Source organism: Oncorhynchus mykiss, chromosome 10, assembly GCF_013265735.2.
Source record: "Oncorhynchus mykiss isolate Arlee chromosome 10, USDA_OmykA_1.1, whole genome shotgun sequence".
NCBI lineage: Eukaryota > Metazoa > Chordata > Actinopteri > Salmoniformes > Salmonidae > Oncorhynchus > Oncorhynchus mykiss.
Genome location: NC_048574.1, coordinates 35,602,470 through 35,619,185, shown reverse-complemented (window position 1 = coordinate 35,619,185; position 16,716 = coordinate 35,602,470). Strand labels below are relative to the sequence as shown.

The 16,716-nt window shown below is 43.1% G+C and overlaps 1 protein-coding gene across 1 annotated transcript; it reads left to right on the top strand.

The window, feature by feature from the left end:
* The first annotated feature begins 5,785 nt into the window (after window positions 1-5,785).
* On the top strand, window positions 5,786-10,976 carry LOC110533744 (uracil phosphoribosyltransferase homolog). Its single transcript, XM_021618235.2, has 7 exons — window positions 5,786-6,406; window positions 6,942-6,984; window positions 7,120-7,189; window positions 7,327-7,389; window positions 7,620-7,781; window positions 8,551-8,649; window positions 8,778-10,976. Exons 1-7 carry the CDS (start codon window positions 6,117-6,119, stop codon window positions 8,882-8,884), a joined length of 834 nt encoding a protein of 277 aa, XP_021473910.1. The 5' UTR covers window positions 5,786-6,116; the 3' UTR covers window positions 8,885-10,976.
* Window positions 10,977-16,716: the final 5,740 nt, after the last annotated feature.

Genomic DNA, 16,716 nt, shown 5'->3' with positions numbered 1-16,716 from the left:
TTGGGGAGGTTCATTTTTTAGTACCCTTCCCCAGATCTGTGCCTTGACACAATTCTGTTTCGGAGCTCTACGGAAAATTCCTTCCACCTCATGGCTTGGTTTTGCTCTGACATGCACTGTCAACTGTGGGACCTTACGTAGGCAGGTGTGTGCCTTTCCAAATCACGTCCAATCAATTGAATTTACCACAGGTGGACTCCAGTCAAGTTGTTTGAAACATCTCAAGGATGATTAATGGAAACAGGATGCACCTGGGCTCAATTTCGAGTCTCATAGCAAAGGGTCTGAATACTTACACAAATAAGGTATCTGTTTTTTATTTGTAATACATTTTCAAACATTTCTAAAAACCTTTTTTCGCTTTTGTCATTATGGGGTATTGTGTGTAGATTGTATTTAATCCATTTTAGAATAAGGTTGTAACGTAACAAAATGTGGAAAAAGTTAAGGGGTCTGAATACTTTCCGAATGCACTGTACGTGTCCAATCAAAACAACAGCAACAGTTATTAGATGTCCTGTAAAAAAGCCAAAGCCACTAATTTCCCGGGTACATTTCACTTCGAGACCCAACGACCCTGCAGTCACAATTGAGCAAATTAACAGGCAAGTGAACAATTGGAAAGCCAGACCCTGCATTAAGTGACAGGGAAGGGGCAGAATTAGACAATACACAGCAAATAAGAGTACCATTGAAATGGCTTTTCTGTAAGAAACCAGCTGTTGTCTACGATTCAGCAACCTTTCGGAGAGGAACCAGCCCCTGCCAAGGGACAACTAAGCTAAGCTGGCTCCTCAGCCATGCAGCCAGGGGAGAGGTTGTCATGGGTGATGCAGTTTTGGTGCCAATTCTGTGTATTTCATCATGACATCTGGAACTGGCCTTTCACTGCCTGTAGATCAAAACATGCCAGGCATCATGCTGGTCACCTCTTGAATAGATCTCAATAAAAGAGAAGCTGTTATTCCCTGACACAGAAACATGCTCGTTATCTCTCTCATTCTCTACCTACACCATGCATAAGGTGAACCATACATTGAGACTTTAATATCTTTAAAGATACATTCAACTAAATGCAAATGAAAATACAAAGGCGAAATATAAAGTAAATGGTTTAGATCTAGGTTGTCTGTGTGATTGTCTTTCAGGCCAAATTAAGACATTCTATTGAAACAGAGCACAGAGGTTTATTCACAGGCTTTTCACCCACATACAGTATGGTGTTAATCGTTTAGGAGCTGCCGCCTGACAGGGGCCACAGGAGCCCTGGGCACATTCTATCGTGTTAATGGTCTGTCGTCAATCTTCATTTGTCCCTCTAATTTGACGAGGAGTTCTACGGATTTATCACACACTCTCACACCATGAACAATACTTCCCACCTTCTTGAGATTCTGTCCCTGCCTTTTTCAATACAATGAACATTCATAAAATTCAAATAATTACAGAGAAATTTGACAAGAAATTAGACGTACATTTGCTGTATACGTCAGGAATATAATTCTCACATCACCAGAGTGCTTTGAAAAGCAATATAACTCCCACACTGCTGTTACAAACTATGCCAATCACCCCTGATGATGCCATCAACAGCTCTAACACCTGTTTGAAAAGGACATACAAACAACTGTTCCATGAGCAGACATCTTACACAAAACTGTAAAAAAAAACATGAATTTTAATTCCTAAAAAACATGAATGGTAGTTAGAGTATAGTTTGTGGTATGTGACAGGGAACTGTTTGCCCTCTCATTGCCCTCAATCAGTATCAATGGCCTTGCATTAGATTAGCATTTACCAATTAGCCAAACCACAAGAGTAACCTTCCTTCCCCTCACTGATCATTTGGCAAGCTCAACTCTGAAGGACACAACCTAGGTTGTTCCTGCAGTCTTCTTCTCATGTGGCACTAGTCCAAATCAGATGTTTCAACACACACACACACACACACACACACACACACACAAAAGACAGCTTTCAGGTGAAAATATGAGAATGTCCACAACCTTCAAACCAACAACTCATCAGTTGTGAAGAGAGTACCAGTACTAGTATCCTTTCTGAAACCGTAATTAGTGGCGTAAAGTGGTGCTACACAACAGCAGCTCAGGTTCCAGATGATCGGGGGTACTTGTCTGTCAGTAGAGACGCAGTCAGGCAGGCAGAGAGAGGGATACCAACATGACTATTTACTCTGCTGCCTATTGTCTAATGCCAGCTGCCACTGGGATGACTGCGGTCTCAGATGCATGTGCAAATTCCTCTAATCCAGGCAATATGGCACCCTAAGACTGCAACATGGCGTTAATATATCTAATCTAAAACTAAACTCATTTTCGAAAGCACTCCCGAAAGAAGAACCAACACCTTCTGACGTTTTCCAAAGGGCAATGAGTGATGAGTCTATTTTCCTCAAGAGGTTAGATATTTGTTTAACTAGATCAGGTGATCTACTTGAAAGATTATTTTATTTTCATTACTGGAACCATGTTAAAAAATACGGCGTTGTTTCAATAGGAAGCATTTTTGTCGATAAACTTCTAATGTAATGGCTTCTTTCTAAAGCATTTATTGACAAGACAAGTTGGCAAATTCAAACATGTTCTGGTATTTAGTTTTAATTTCTGGAAATATTAATTACCCAAAGATTGGTTTGAATTTGTGATTTATGGGGCATGTGAAAATAGCATATAGAGAGCAATAGTGAAGGCGTCTTTTTGAAGGCATCAACTCTGGGGAAATTCATGTTATGTTTCACTATATTGGATCACTCCAATATATTGATATCACTCCACGGCGGATGGATACATTTGAGGTGAGGATTTACAGATTTACTCCCGTGTACACCTGTGTCACGGCTGGGGTCCGCCCCTACATATAGACCCCATGGCCACGACACACGTTCTCTTTCATTTTCTCGGTGGACGTCCGTATGGTTTGAGGTACAAACTTTCTGAAGTTCGCTTGGTAAGTCACTGGTAAGTGTAATCTCCTGTGTGGAAGTATACTCCCCGACTGTTTGCAGCCTGGAGCAGCTGGCCACATGGCCAGCCCCTCCTCTTGAGTGCTCAACTCACAGTGCGCGTTTTTTCTGTATCTTCTGCCCGTGGTTTGTCGTACTTGTGTTTTGTTAGCGTTACACTATGACTCTGTGTGCATCCATTAGTATGGTGGCTCTTGCTGCCACAAACTGTAATTTACCTTACACAACTTGTCGACTGGCTTGTTCTACTTTCAAAAAGTGCATGGATGCTCTCCTGGCAAATCTCACCTACCGAGGATGGTTGATTCTCAATTACCTGGATGATTGGCTGATTTGTGCCCCGACAAGGACCTAGATCCTGTCAGACAGAGATGCCCCTGACCCACATTGGCGGGCTGGGCATTACTGTAAACTACAAGAAGAGTCGTCTGACGCCCACCCAGAGGGTGGCCATCGACATGGAACTGGACTCAGTCCTCATGAGAGCATGCCTGCCTACCAGAAGGTTCCAGGCGGTCTTATCTTGCCTCGACCACTTTCGGCAGGGGCGGGTGGTATCTGCCCTGACCTGCCAACGCCTGTTGAGGTTGCTGACGGCAGCCTCATTGCTGATTCCCCTGGGCCTGCTCCATATCCGGCCTCTAACGGTGGTTCAACTCCCACCGGCTGCACCCGAAGCTCCACCGTCACCGCCAGCTGCGGGTGACTGCACAGTACCTCAGGGCATTGTTGAGGTGGCATTATCGCTCCTTTCTCTCAGGTGGGGTGGAGATGCTGAGGACGTGCCGCGGTGAGCTGGTCAGCACAGACGACTCCCAGATCGGCTGGGGAGATGTGACCAAGGGCAGGTTGGCCAGCGGCTGTTGGTGTTAATGTAATTTCATAATTCCAATATGTTTTCATTAATTGAATTCACTTAGTCCATTTTATGAGAATTTGTAATATTCTTATTTGCATAAAATAGACAGAGACCAGTCTTATCAAAATTAGATAATAGTATTTATTCTCGGAGCGCGCTGCCATGAAACCACGAACAACAGTTTATATACAAAATATGACATCAAGCTGTGCTTGTCAGTACCAGGATGACGGAGCATCGTCTGCTGCTGATGGCCCCATACTGGCCCAGACGACCCTGGTTCAGCCTTCTCCTGTCCCGGTTGTCTGGGACACCTTGCTGTCTCAGGCCGGGGGAACTCTGTGGCATCCGAGACCGTACTGCCTCAGTCTGTGGGCTTGGCCGCTGAACGGCACCAATGGTCCATGTTAGGACTACAGGAGGGTGTAATGTACACCATGCAGATCGCAGGGGCACCGGCTACAACCGTGGCATACCAGTTGCGCTGGCGGCGGTTCTGCTCTTGGTGCACTAGTATTGAGGTTGTGCCCGAGTCATGCGGTGTACAGTATGTCCTCCAATATCTGCAGTCTCGCGTGGATGAGGGCCTCAACACAGAGGGTATTTGGCCGCTATATCTGCCTGCCATGTGGGGTGGATGGACAGGCCAGTGGGGCACCATCCCTTGGTCTCCAGGTTTATGAAGGGGTTCGTCGCCTGCGTCCAGCTAGGATCCACTCAATGGCGAGTTGGGATCTGGATGTGGTCTTGGCAGCTTTGGCAAAGCCGCCTTTTGAACCGTTGGAGTCTGCCTCCCTGAAACCCCTAAGGTGGCTTTCTTGGTAGTGATTGCTTCCATGAAGAGTGTGGGTGAGCTCCATGCTCTTTCGGTAAGTTCTGAGTGCTACTGGATGGACCCCGGTGGGAGGAGTATATCTCTCCGCCCCAACCCTTCATTCTTCCTGAAGGCCCTCCCTCTGTGGTTGGTTTGATGTAGAGAATGTGTGTCGCAGCCATGAGGTCTATATATAGGGGCGGACCCCAGCTGTGGACACGGGAGTAAATCTGCAAATCCTCATCTCGGATGTATCCCTCGGCTGCGGAGTGATACCAATATATTGGAGTGATCCATATAGCTCACACAACCATGGTTAACCATTTTGTTGTAGGGTTCTTGGATAAACACCGAAAATAAGGTATGTGGTTAGTAAACACAGGTTTAGAAGATCTATGTTTTGTTATATGATATAATCTTCATCAGCTAACATCACTTGTTGTGAATGTTAAAGCATTTATGTAATCAAAACAAGTACAAAGGCTTCATAATTCATAAAGGTCAGGTTAATGGACTGATATCATCTCATAGAACAAAACTTGTAAAATCTCCTAAACTGTGTAAACCTAAAACCTTATTTTCAGTGTTTATCCCAAACCCCATTCTTTCCCCCCCTAGGAACAGTCATGTCTAGATGGGATACAGCTTTTCAAATGGACTTGTTTTTATTTTTTTTGTTGTTGTGCATTTTAGCTAAGCCCAACCCTTTTCCTAACCTTAGCCTAATTATCCTAACCTGCCACGTTAATTCCCCTAACCTGCTACGAAAAGCCAATTTTGAAAAAAGCTGTACCCTTCTAGACAAAACCCATAGGAATGACTGAACGAACCATAGGTAAATAATTTTCGTTTTTTAGGACTACAAGCTGGGGAGCTCTGTTAGGGGTTTGTGAATGGTGATAAATGTTTAAAGAATGGCACTTAACTGTCCATCAATGCCTAGGCATTGAAAATATTCTCAAGCGCTGACAGAATGCTCCCGGTTTCCACTAGATAACACAGTCAAACTTTGACATAAGAACTCATTCATGCAATATATGACTCTGTGGCTGTGTTAACTAGACCTACATCATTCTGGCCAATATGAGGCGAGAATCAGGTGTGACGTTACTTCCTGTTACAAAGTTTATGTTCCTGTAGGTTTATACTAACATAGATGTATTTATAATGACGAGATACTCGTTTCCGCCCTAACAATGAGTCGTTGTCCCAAAAGCGGGAAGGCAGGCGACATGGTCCAAAATAAGCATATAGAAACGCTAAGGGAAACGCTTCTATTGAACAGATTTAGGCGAGAGTGAACCCTCTCGTTTCGCCTCTTCCTCTCTTTGCTGCGGCCACCCAATGGCCACGACCCAGAATCAGAGAAGACAAAAATGCCCAACAAGACATTTAGCTATATGAATAGCAAAACCGCAGAGAGCCTAAACTGCTCAACTATTTAGCGTTTTCTTAATTCTATGGAAACGTATTTTGAGAGCGGAATTGCTACGGAAATCAAAATGCCTTGTCAAAATCAGCAGCTGAACAACAATGACAGACAAGAACACGCGGCAATGAGCAGCACCAAGCAGGTTCGGTTTGCTAGCTGCGGAAACAGCGTTCTGACAGAGTCCAATAGAGATGCAGAAGTAGCCGAAACTTGTGAAAATGTATTCAACAGTGAACTACAGAGGCAGATCGGATCGCAATTAAAACTGCTTCCTTTGAATGACCAAATACGAGAATTACAGACCATCATTAGAGACAAGTGAGTCATCATATTTTGTCAAAGATAGCAACCACATTATCTGACAGATAATGGACCTGTATTATCATGCACCAGATAACTGTCTAATGATGTGGAATTGAATGATGCATTGTAAACCAAGTGAATGGCCAATCGACGCCATGTTACTATTTATAACTGTCATATTACACTGCACTTATATGGTTACGGTAGCGTTATCTGGGATCTTTGTTACCCAGAACTGTAAATACACCTGGTTATTTCTATGAAGACCTAGGCAAAATGTCATTATAGTCTGCCCCATTAGCGTAAACGTGGCCAGAACTTCTTTGTCTAGCATGAGGTTTAATTTCAAATCTTGTTAGACCTACTGACAACAATAGACGATAGTGATAACAGAACATTGAATGAGTACACTAATCACAATTTGAGTTTCTGTTGTAAGGTGATACCACGAATAGGCCTACATTTTTGGGGGGTGAAAGTGGATCATGCATTGATTTCCTCTTATGTAACCCTTACTGTAAGCATACATGTTATTCTTGTTCTTTTACAGGTCTACTAGCAGGGGAGATTTTGTATTTTGTGCTGATAGATTGGTAAGAAACGGTCTTGGTTCAATTGACACTGTTGTTTTTACTCTAGGTTAAATACTAATATATTATGTTTTTAATTGAATGACTCATTTGTATAATGCACACTGTATTGTTTTGACCCACTCGGTTTGTCCACAGATCAGACTAGTGGTTGAAGAGGGACTCAATCAGCTGCCATACAGCGAGTGTACAGTGACCACTCCTACAGGTTAGACCTATTAGATGAAATTCGTCAGAAATGATAAAAATTGGGCGAATACTATGTATTACAGGATTACTGTTACATTTCTCACCAAGAACAGAACTGTCTATTTCAATTGCTCTCCCCTTCCCCCTCTTCTTCAGGGCATAAATATGATGGTGTCAAGTTTGAAAAAGGCAACTGCGGTGTCAGCATTATGAGAAGTGGTAAGGCACTGATCATATAGGATATTAAAGGAAGATTCATCTGAATTGGTCTCTGAATAGAATCCCTGGCTGGTGGACTTGCCTATACCTGACATACCTAGTGCTATCCACTCAACTGTTTGACCTATCAGTTTGACTGTTTGACTTGCTCACCATTACTACATCTTGTATGAGGTTTCCCTTGAATGAATTGAGTTTAATGCAACATCTATTAATTGCTGTGTGTGTAGGCGAGGCCATGGAGCAGGGCCTCAGAGACTGCTGCCGGTCCATCCGTATCGGTAAGATCCTAATCCAGAGTGACGAGGACACCCAGAAGGCCAAAGTCTACTATGCAAAGTTCCCCCCAGACATCAGCAGGAGGAAAGTCCTCCTCATGTACCCCATTCTCAGTGAGTATGGATATATGGTACTTGTGTACCCCATATTCTCAGTAAGTATGGCGAGAGTAGTACTCACATTCCCCATCCTTAATCAAAGTCCAGGGGGATTACACGCATGTAAACAACTAATGTCTTACATGTCTTTAGGCCAAGTATGTTGTAAAACCCTGCCGTGGAAAAGCACTAATAGAAAATCTCAATACAGTACTAACTCCTCTTGAGGACAAAGAGTTCAGGTGAAGTGTTGCCCTGCCCTGTGCCTGAAGAACTGTCTCTTTTTAATGAACCAGAAATGAAGACTTAATTGCTCCCGTTAGCAAGACAATAGTGTAATCATAGGCATCCTCTAAGATAATTGTGGGAAGGTGTCTTTTATTCGGCTCTGATAATGACCTTAGTAGTTAGCATGCTGCATATTTTTCATCATAATTTACCCCAAGAAAATAATTACAAGTTTATCTGCTTGGGGTAAACCATAAAGAGCTCACTGCAAGGCCATGAAAATGATAAATAGGACAAATGAAGCCACCGAGAGAAGTAATGTTAATCTTTTTGGCCTCTAACTAACATCCCTCTCTGAAAGGATGAAAAACTGCCTTGAGAAATCAAAATTACATTTTGTTCTTTTATAGAAAGTAGCAGCAGATGAGTCATAGTAATGATCACAGGGCTAATAAGGGCAGACTTTTCTTCAATACTTCTATAATGTTGCCTGTTTTGTCAAGTCACTGATATCTGTCCTGTGTTTATGTTATCTATACATCTATTCTGCCTTCAGGTACAGGTAACACAGTGATTGAGGCTGTGAGAGTTCTGACTGAACATGGTCTTCAGCCCAAACATATTATCCTCCTGAGTCTCTTCTCCACCCCTCACGGTACGCCTCACCTACAGTCCCTTGCTTAATATTGAAGTAGATTCTGTAATGTTCATACTACTTCAGCCTGTTTTCCATTCAGTTTTATTGAAAGCACTGCAAGTCTAATGGTTGTGTCATCTCACCAGGTGCCAAATCCATCATTCAAGAGTTCCCAGAAATCACCATATTGACCACCGAGGTGCACCCTGTGGCTCCCACACACTTTGGCCAGAGGTACTTTGGGACAGACTAGTCAGCCCTCTAGGGCCATTCAATGGGACACCATACTATGAGAACCAACCATTGAATGGTCCCTCTGTCCGTTTGTCCACTTATTTCAAAAGGAGTTGTTATCCTGCTGAAGATTCTTGCTTTGCTGTGTATGCCGCCTTAACCTGTGCTCCTCAGTCTGACAAACAATGCAAAGATTTTCCTGGAAACAACAAAAAAGCACATTCCATGTAGGTCTTTTAGGAACTAGTCTAGCGAGCTTGCATGTACTGCTGCCATTTTATTTATTCAGTAATGGTAGTTCATTCTAGGTTGTTTTTCCTAATTTGAAAGTCTAAATAATTTAAATATATATTTTCTCAATATATTCTATTCAAAGTATGTGAGCGGAGTTGAGCAGACGTAAATCCTGCTCGTCGCTTATGGAGCGGTGCTCCACGTCCTTTCCAACCACTCCGCTAAAAACCTCTCCGCACTCACAGGGGGAAAAATGCCGCTCCAAATTCTCTCCAGTCATTAAAATCACCATCTATTTTTTTACTACCTGGTCCTAGCATTTGGTTTTGAAGTATTGAAACCAAACCATATGATTTGAATGAAAAGTATTATAATAAACATGAAAAGGTGAATGTAAGAAGCGCTCATCATTTCAAATAGGCTACATGTCATATTAAACAACATATAAACACTCAACAGGTCAGGAGCCTAAGAAGGAACAAAAACATGTTATTTAGGCTATATTTCAGTTATTTCAAGGCTATAGCCTACAAAGAAATGCATTGTGCAGCATTTGCGAGTGCAACACAATAGGCTGATAGGGACAAAGCGCTCAGCATTTAAACAACGTTTAGTTGCATTCAATCATTAGTCTATAAATTGTGCTTTTAGGCTGTGACTTAGAATTAAATGAAAACATTATTAGGCTCAGTCTACAGTGCCTTTGAATTTATTTTTAGAAACATCAGTTTGTGGCTTCATGCTCATGTGATGATGCGTGGAGAGCAGGCCAGCAGCTGAGAATATCCTCTCTGAACTTGCAGAGCCACTGGGGATGCTAAACACCCTTTTGGCCACTCTGGGTAGTGATGCAGAGTTGTATATTTATTTTTCTATTGGTAGGCCTAAAGGTTTTTAGGCAAAGTAACCCAATCAAAACAGAACGCTCCTTGAATGTTGGAATATGCCAGGCTTATTGGGCCAAAATCAATTATGGCCTAGTGTGTGTGTGTGTATAGAGCTAGATATATGTAACATAACTTTTAGTTTATAAATACTTTGCTACAATGACACACTTAGTTCCTTTCTTTTAGCATGTGCACTTAATAAGTACACCATCGTGCTTTCAGGATATGTTTTCAGTTTCCACAATGATTCTTTAGTTGTGGACACTACATCACCACAATCCCTCTCTTGCTCTTGGTCATCATCTTTGTAAGTCACCTTGATTTTGCACCTGTGTGTTCTATCAGTTTCTTTATGAAAATATTTAGTGAGCTATAGCAGCACACAAGTAAACTACAAATGCATGCTACGCCAGCCATGTCCTTGAAGTGAGCGCTACTTGAGCGAAATTGGAGCGGGCGAGAAGGCCGACGTTCCAGCCTTTGGGAATCTCGCTCCGCGCTCCAGTCAAAAGGGCATGCTCTGCTCACATACTCTGATTCTATTGTCGTCTTTTTTTTTTTTTTTTTTTTTTGTCATTATTATTGCCACAAACAGATTTAATGTATCATAACACCGAAAAGAAACAAACCAATCAAGAGAAACTCTGGCCAGATCTGAAGTGCAATTTGATGGAATATGCAATTTGGACATTTCAGAGTGGAAAAGGCTGGGAAAAAAAGCTCAGAAATACATTGCCCTTATGACATCTATGTGTAGTTAAGGAATCATCAATCCTCCATCGTTAACACAATGGAAAGGTCAAATGCTTTATCTAAATGTTGAAAGTGCGTGGGCGAAAGAAACAAAACGGTGCAGTTTGAGGCCGTGATATGGGGGTGTAAAGTCGAGGTTTCTGTGTGTCTGTATGCTGTTTGTACGTTTTATATCATTCAAGAAAAAAATAAAGAATACACAGAAAACCCATATACAAAAATAAATGGTTAACTACATTGTGATAAATGATTCAGTCTATTGGATGTATTGACAAAGCATACCCCTTTTCTTTCAGAGTGAGTTTGAGGTTGGAATGTATCATCTTTGTATGGGAAGAGTCATCTTCACATATGCCTGCCTGGCCCAAATGCTGTTGAGACAAACAAGTTACTACTAGCTAATAACCACAAAGAAGTAAAGGTTTGGAACATATTCCTCATATCATGCAAACACTTAGAATAAAACATTATTGACAACGACAGAGAAGTCCCTCACCAGATTCTACCAATCCCACTTCATAGAATGTCTTTCTCCCCATGACTCACTGGCTCTGTTATTGACATCAGGGAGGTCTCTCAGAGGTGCTGAAATCATACAATAGATCAAATGTCAATACTCCAAACACAGACAGAAACAACACAATACCTCTGCAAACACATTTCAGTCCCCCAGTTCCTTGTTTTCTGAGAAATGATTATGCACTTTGTCAAGCACTCACCATGACAAACCTTATGGCCACTAGGTAGCACTACACCTGCACATGTTCTGGTGGCCTGGCATGATTTTCATGCACATTACATTGTGTTGAATGTCATTCTTAGGTCTAAGTGGCAAGGATAGAGAGCATGATTGTTTTTAATCATCAGTCGCCAGTTCATCATGCATTGTGACAATTTGACTTCTAAGGAGTCTATCTGTCTGGGATAAAATGAGAGGAAAATAACCACTTAATCAAATCTAAGAGTGTACTTTCCAAGAGCTCAGAGAGAAGGAGCCATCTCATCCACAGACCATTTAGCAAGGCTGCCTGTCATCATACTAACCAACCTATCCTATTTCAGGACTGCTATTACATGTAGATTACCAATAGGTACACCAGTGAACGAACGTGTGGTGTGTCTTTACAATGAGTGAGTGTGGTTGTTACTGGACTGCTGGTAGTCATACACTTAGGTTGATGAATTAGACATTAACAACAGACATGATGATTTCCCAAAACAAGGGATCAGATTCAATCAAGACAAAGGCCCATTAGAATAGCTTTAAATATTCACCAATGAGAGACTGCTTTTATAGCAAGTCATTTTTTGGTTCCGTGACCACCACCAAGGTATGTCGTCATTGTCAGCGCAACTAGTCTCTTAGGTTTCTACCAAGTACTGCATTAGCCATTAAATCAGGGAGAAAAGTATAACTTCCAGTTGCCATAGACACCTAGAAACTGTTTACCATATTATCCTTCCTATTGCCCCAAGGGCTCACTAAACGTAGAAGCCATTCACCCAATCACAGGCAGATGAACAGTAGCTGGTTATGTAATCCTCAGAGGTGAGGCACCACAGAGCTCTTCTCTGCTGGAAAGTGTTCGGCACCTCCCCAAGATGTCCATCTACATGAATTGCCTTGGATTGGTTGCAGTAACTGTGAAGTGTTTTATTCTATTCTAATGACTGGGACGGTTTCCCAAAAGCATCTTAAGGTTAAGTTCATTGTTAGAGCTACATGGTTCTAATGATGAACTTAGCCTTAAGATGCTTTTGGGAAACCGGGCCCAGAGTAGCACCTTGGATTCCCCTGGCCTGCTGGGCTCGACTTACCCAAGCTCTCCTCTTCAGATCCTGCCTCCCTCTCCCTCCACCCCCCATTAGCTAACAATGGATTGTGGGATTCATTGTTGCTCCTAGTGGGAAAATTGTGTCCATCACCCTGGCTGGGAAACAAACACAGAGGCCAGATTCAAGATGGAGGAAGGAACACAGCCTGGAATGATACTTACTAAACTGTAGGTATCAGAGGTCCTATTTCCTGCCACAAAGAATATTCAAATAAAATTGTCTTTGTTACATGCTTCGTAAACATCAGGTGTAGACTAACAGTGAAATGTTTACTTAAGGATAGTTCCAAAAAATAAAGAGTTAAAGGTAATAATAAAACATGCAGAGTTAAAGGTAATAATAATAAATAGATAGTGACGAGGAATAAATACACAGTGAATAATGAATAGCAATAACATGGCTATATACAGTATCAGTGCCGAGTTGATGTGCAGGGGTACGAGGTAATAACATGGCTATATACAGTATCAGTACCGAGTTGATGTGCAGGGGTACGAGGTAATAACATGGCTATATACAGTATCAGTGCCGAGTTGATGTGCAGGGGTACGAGGTAATAACATGGCTATATACAGTATCAGTGCCGAGTTGATGTGCAGGGGTACGAGGTAATAACATGGCTATATACAGTATCAGTGCCGAGTTGATGTGCAGGGGTACGAGGTAATAACATGGCTATATACAGTATCAGTACCGAGTTGATGTGCAGGGGTACGAGGTAATAACATGGCTATATACAGTATCAGTGCCGAGTTGATGTGCAGGGGTACGAGGTAATAACATGGCTATATACAGTATCAGTGCTGAGTTGATGTACAGGGGTACGAGGTAATAACATGGCTATATACAGGGAGTATCAGTGCCGAGTTGATGTGCAGGGGTACGAGGTAATAACATGGCTATATACAGTATCAGTGCCGAGTTGATGTGCAGGGGTACGAGGTAATAACATGGCTATATACAATATCAGTGCCGAGTTGATGTGCAGGGGTACGAGGTAATAACATGGCTATATACAGTATCAGTGCCGAGTTGATGTGCAGGGGTACGAGGTAATAACATGGCTATATACAGTATCAGTGCCGAGTTGATGTGCAGGGGTACGAGGTAATAACATGGCTATATACAGTATCAGTGCCGAGTTGATGTGCAGGGGTACGAGGTAATAACATGGCTATATACAGTATCAGTGCCGAGTTGATGTGCAGGGGTACGAGGTAATAACATGGCTATATACAGTATCAGTGCTGAGTTGATGTACAGGGGTACGAGGTAATAACATGGCTATATACAGGGAGTATCAGTGCCGAGTTGATGTGCAGGGGTACGAGGTAATAACATGGCTATATACAATATCAGTGCCGAGTTGATGTGCAGGGGTATGAGGTAATAACATGGCTATATACAGGGAGTATCAGTGCCGAGTTGATGTGCAGGGGTACGAGGTAATAACATGGCTATATACAGGGAGTATCAGTGCCGAGTTGATGTGCAGGGGTACGAGGTAATAACATGGCTATATACAGGGAGTATCAGTGCCGAGTTGATGTGCAGGGGTACGAGGTAATTGATATAGCTACAGTACGTACTGTACATATACGGGGCTCCCGAGTGGTGCAGTGGTCTAAGGCACTGCATCTCAGTGCTAGAGGTGTCACTACAGACCCTGGTTCGATTTCAGGCTATATCACAACCAGCCGTGATTATGAGTCCCATAGGGCAGCGCACAATTGGCCCAGCGTCGTCCGGTTTAGGGTTTGGCCGGGGTAGGCCGTCATTGGAAATAAGAATTTGTTCTTAACTGACTTGCCTAGTTAAATAAAAAATATATAGGTAGAGGTAAAGTGACTATGCAACAGGATAGATAAGACAGTAGCAGCAGCGTATGAGGTGAGTGTGTGGCGTCAGTATGCATTTCTGTGTGTGTGTTATGTGTTCGGGGTGCTGGGGTGTCAGTGTAAGTATGTGTAAGTGTGTGGGTAGACTCCAGTGGGTGTGTCCATTTGATTAACTATTTAGCAGTCTTGTTTAGCAGTTTATAGGCGTAGGGGTTGAAGCTGTTCACGGTCCTGTTGGTTCCAAACTTGGTGCATTGGTACCGCTTGCCGTGCAGTAGCAGAGAGAACAGTCTATGGCTTGAGAGTCCTTGACAATTTTTGGGGCCTTCCTCTGACACTGCCTAGTATAGAGGTCCTGGATGGTAGGGAGCTCGGCCCCTCTCGCCACCCTCTGCAGTGCCTTGCAGTTGTCGTACCAAGCAGTGGTGCAGCCAGTCAAGACGCTCTCATTGGTGCAGCTACAGAACTTTTAGGATCTGAGGACCCATGCCAAATGTTTTCAGCCTCCTGGGGGGGAAGAGGTGTTAATTCCTTAGTGATGTGGACATCGAGGATCTTGAAGCACTCGACCCGCTCCACTACAGCCCCATCAATGTGGATGGGGGTGTGCTCGCCCCTCTGTTTCCTGTTGTTCATGATCAGCTCCTTGGTCTTGCTGACATTGAGGGAGAGGTTGTTGTCCTGGTACTACAATGCCAAGTCTCGGGACCTTCTCCCTCCCTCGTCGTCGTGATCAAGCCATCCACTGTTGTGTCTTCAGCAAACTTGATAATGGTGTAGGAGTCGTGCGCGGGCTCACAGCTGTGGTTGAACTGGGAGTTCAGGAGGACACTAGGCACACACCCCTGAGGGGTCCCAAGTTGATAGTCAGGTTGGTGGACGTGTTGTTGTCTATCCTCACCGTCTGGGGGCGGTCCATCAGGAAATCTAGGATCTAGTTGCAGAAGGTGGTGTTCAGTCCCAGGGTCCTGAGCGTGGAGGGGACTGTGGTGTTGAATGTAGTCATTGAACAGCATTCTTACATACAGTAGCTGTAAATAAAAATCAGTACGATGCAAGAAAACTAACTGCATATCATGACTTTTGGCCCTAATAGCCAAGCACACCTTGAAAAGGTAAGAATGAACCAGGGCATCTTACCTTCTCCAAACACCTGGAGGAAGTTCTCCAAGAGCCCAATATTGAAGCCATTCCTGTCAGGAAAGAAAGGAGCAGAGTGGCTCTGAGGGAGGGGAAGAGAGCGGAAAGAGGACGATGAAGACAAACACACCGTTCCATAAAACAACACCCAAACCTCTGCATGTTGTAAACTGATAAGAACATGTAAAAAATCTATAGCATGCTTAAAACATCTTTGATTCAGCTAAATGTTTATATCACATATCAAGCTGCAGTGTAGTGTAGCTACAGTGTAGCTGTAAAGGCAGAACACTCTGGGTATTTATACTTACCCAATGTAGATTTGTTCCTGGCCACCAGTCAGCAGTGGTACCCAAACAGGAACAGAGTCGCCAAGAACATCAGAGCTACCAGCATGAGGAAGAGAACATGTAACTTAGCAGGCCCATTAGGGAGCCCCCTCAGAGAGAGAAACACAGAGGGAGAAAGAGAAGAGAAAAAAGAAAGAGCCATTGAGACGACAACACAGAGCCGTAGATGGATATTAATGCAACGGTTGCTCTGCCTTCAGACAAACATCCTCAAATCACTTGCCACCCAGTACTTAAAAATAAAATAGAGTAACACTGTTGCAGGTGAGGAACAGCAGAAAGAACTTGGAGAATCCTACGCAGTTGTTCAACCTGGGGATAAAACAGGAGTGAGAGAGGTGACAAACAGTGACATTACAATGAATGACTTCCTCTGCAGTTTGAGTTTCTAATAGCATTTTGGAATTACACTATATATACAGAAGTATGTGGACACCCCTACAAAATAGTGGATCCTGCTATTTCAGCCACACCTGACAGGTATATAAAATCGAGCACACATACATGCAATCTCCATAGACAAACATTGGCAGTAGAATGGAGAGCTCAGTGACTTTCAACAATGCACCTTCATAGGATGCCACCTTTCTAACAAGTCAGTTCGTCAAATTTCTGCCCTGCTAGAGCTGACCCGGTCAACTGTAAGTGCTGTTATTGTGAAGTGGAAACGACTAGGAGCAACAATGGCTCAGCCACAAAGTTGTAGGCCACACAAGCTCACGGAACGGGACCCCCAAGTCCTGAAGCGCATAGCGCGTAAAAATTGTCTGTACTCGGTTACAACACTCTACCAAGTTCCAAACTGCCACTAGA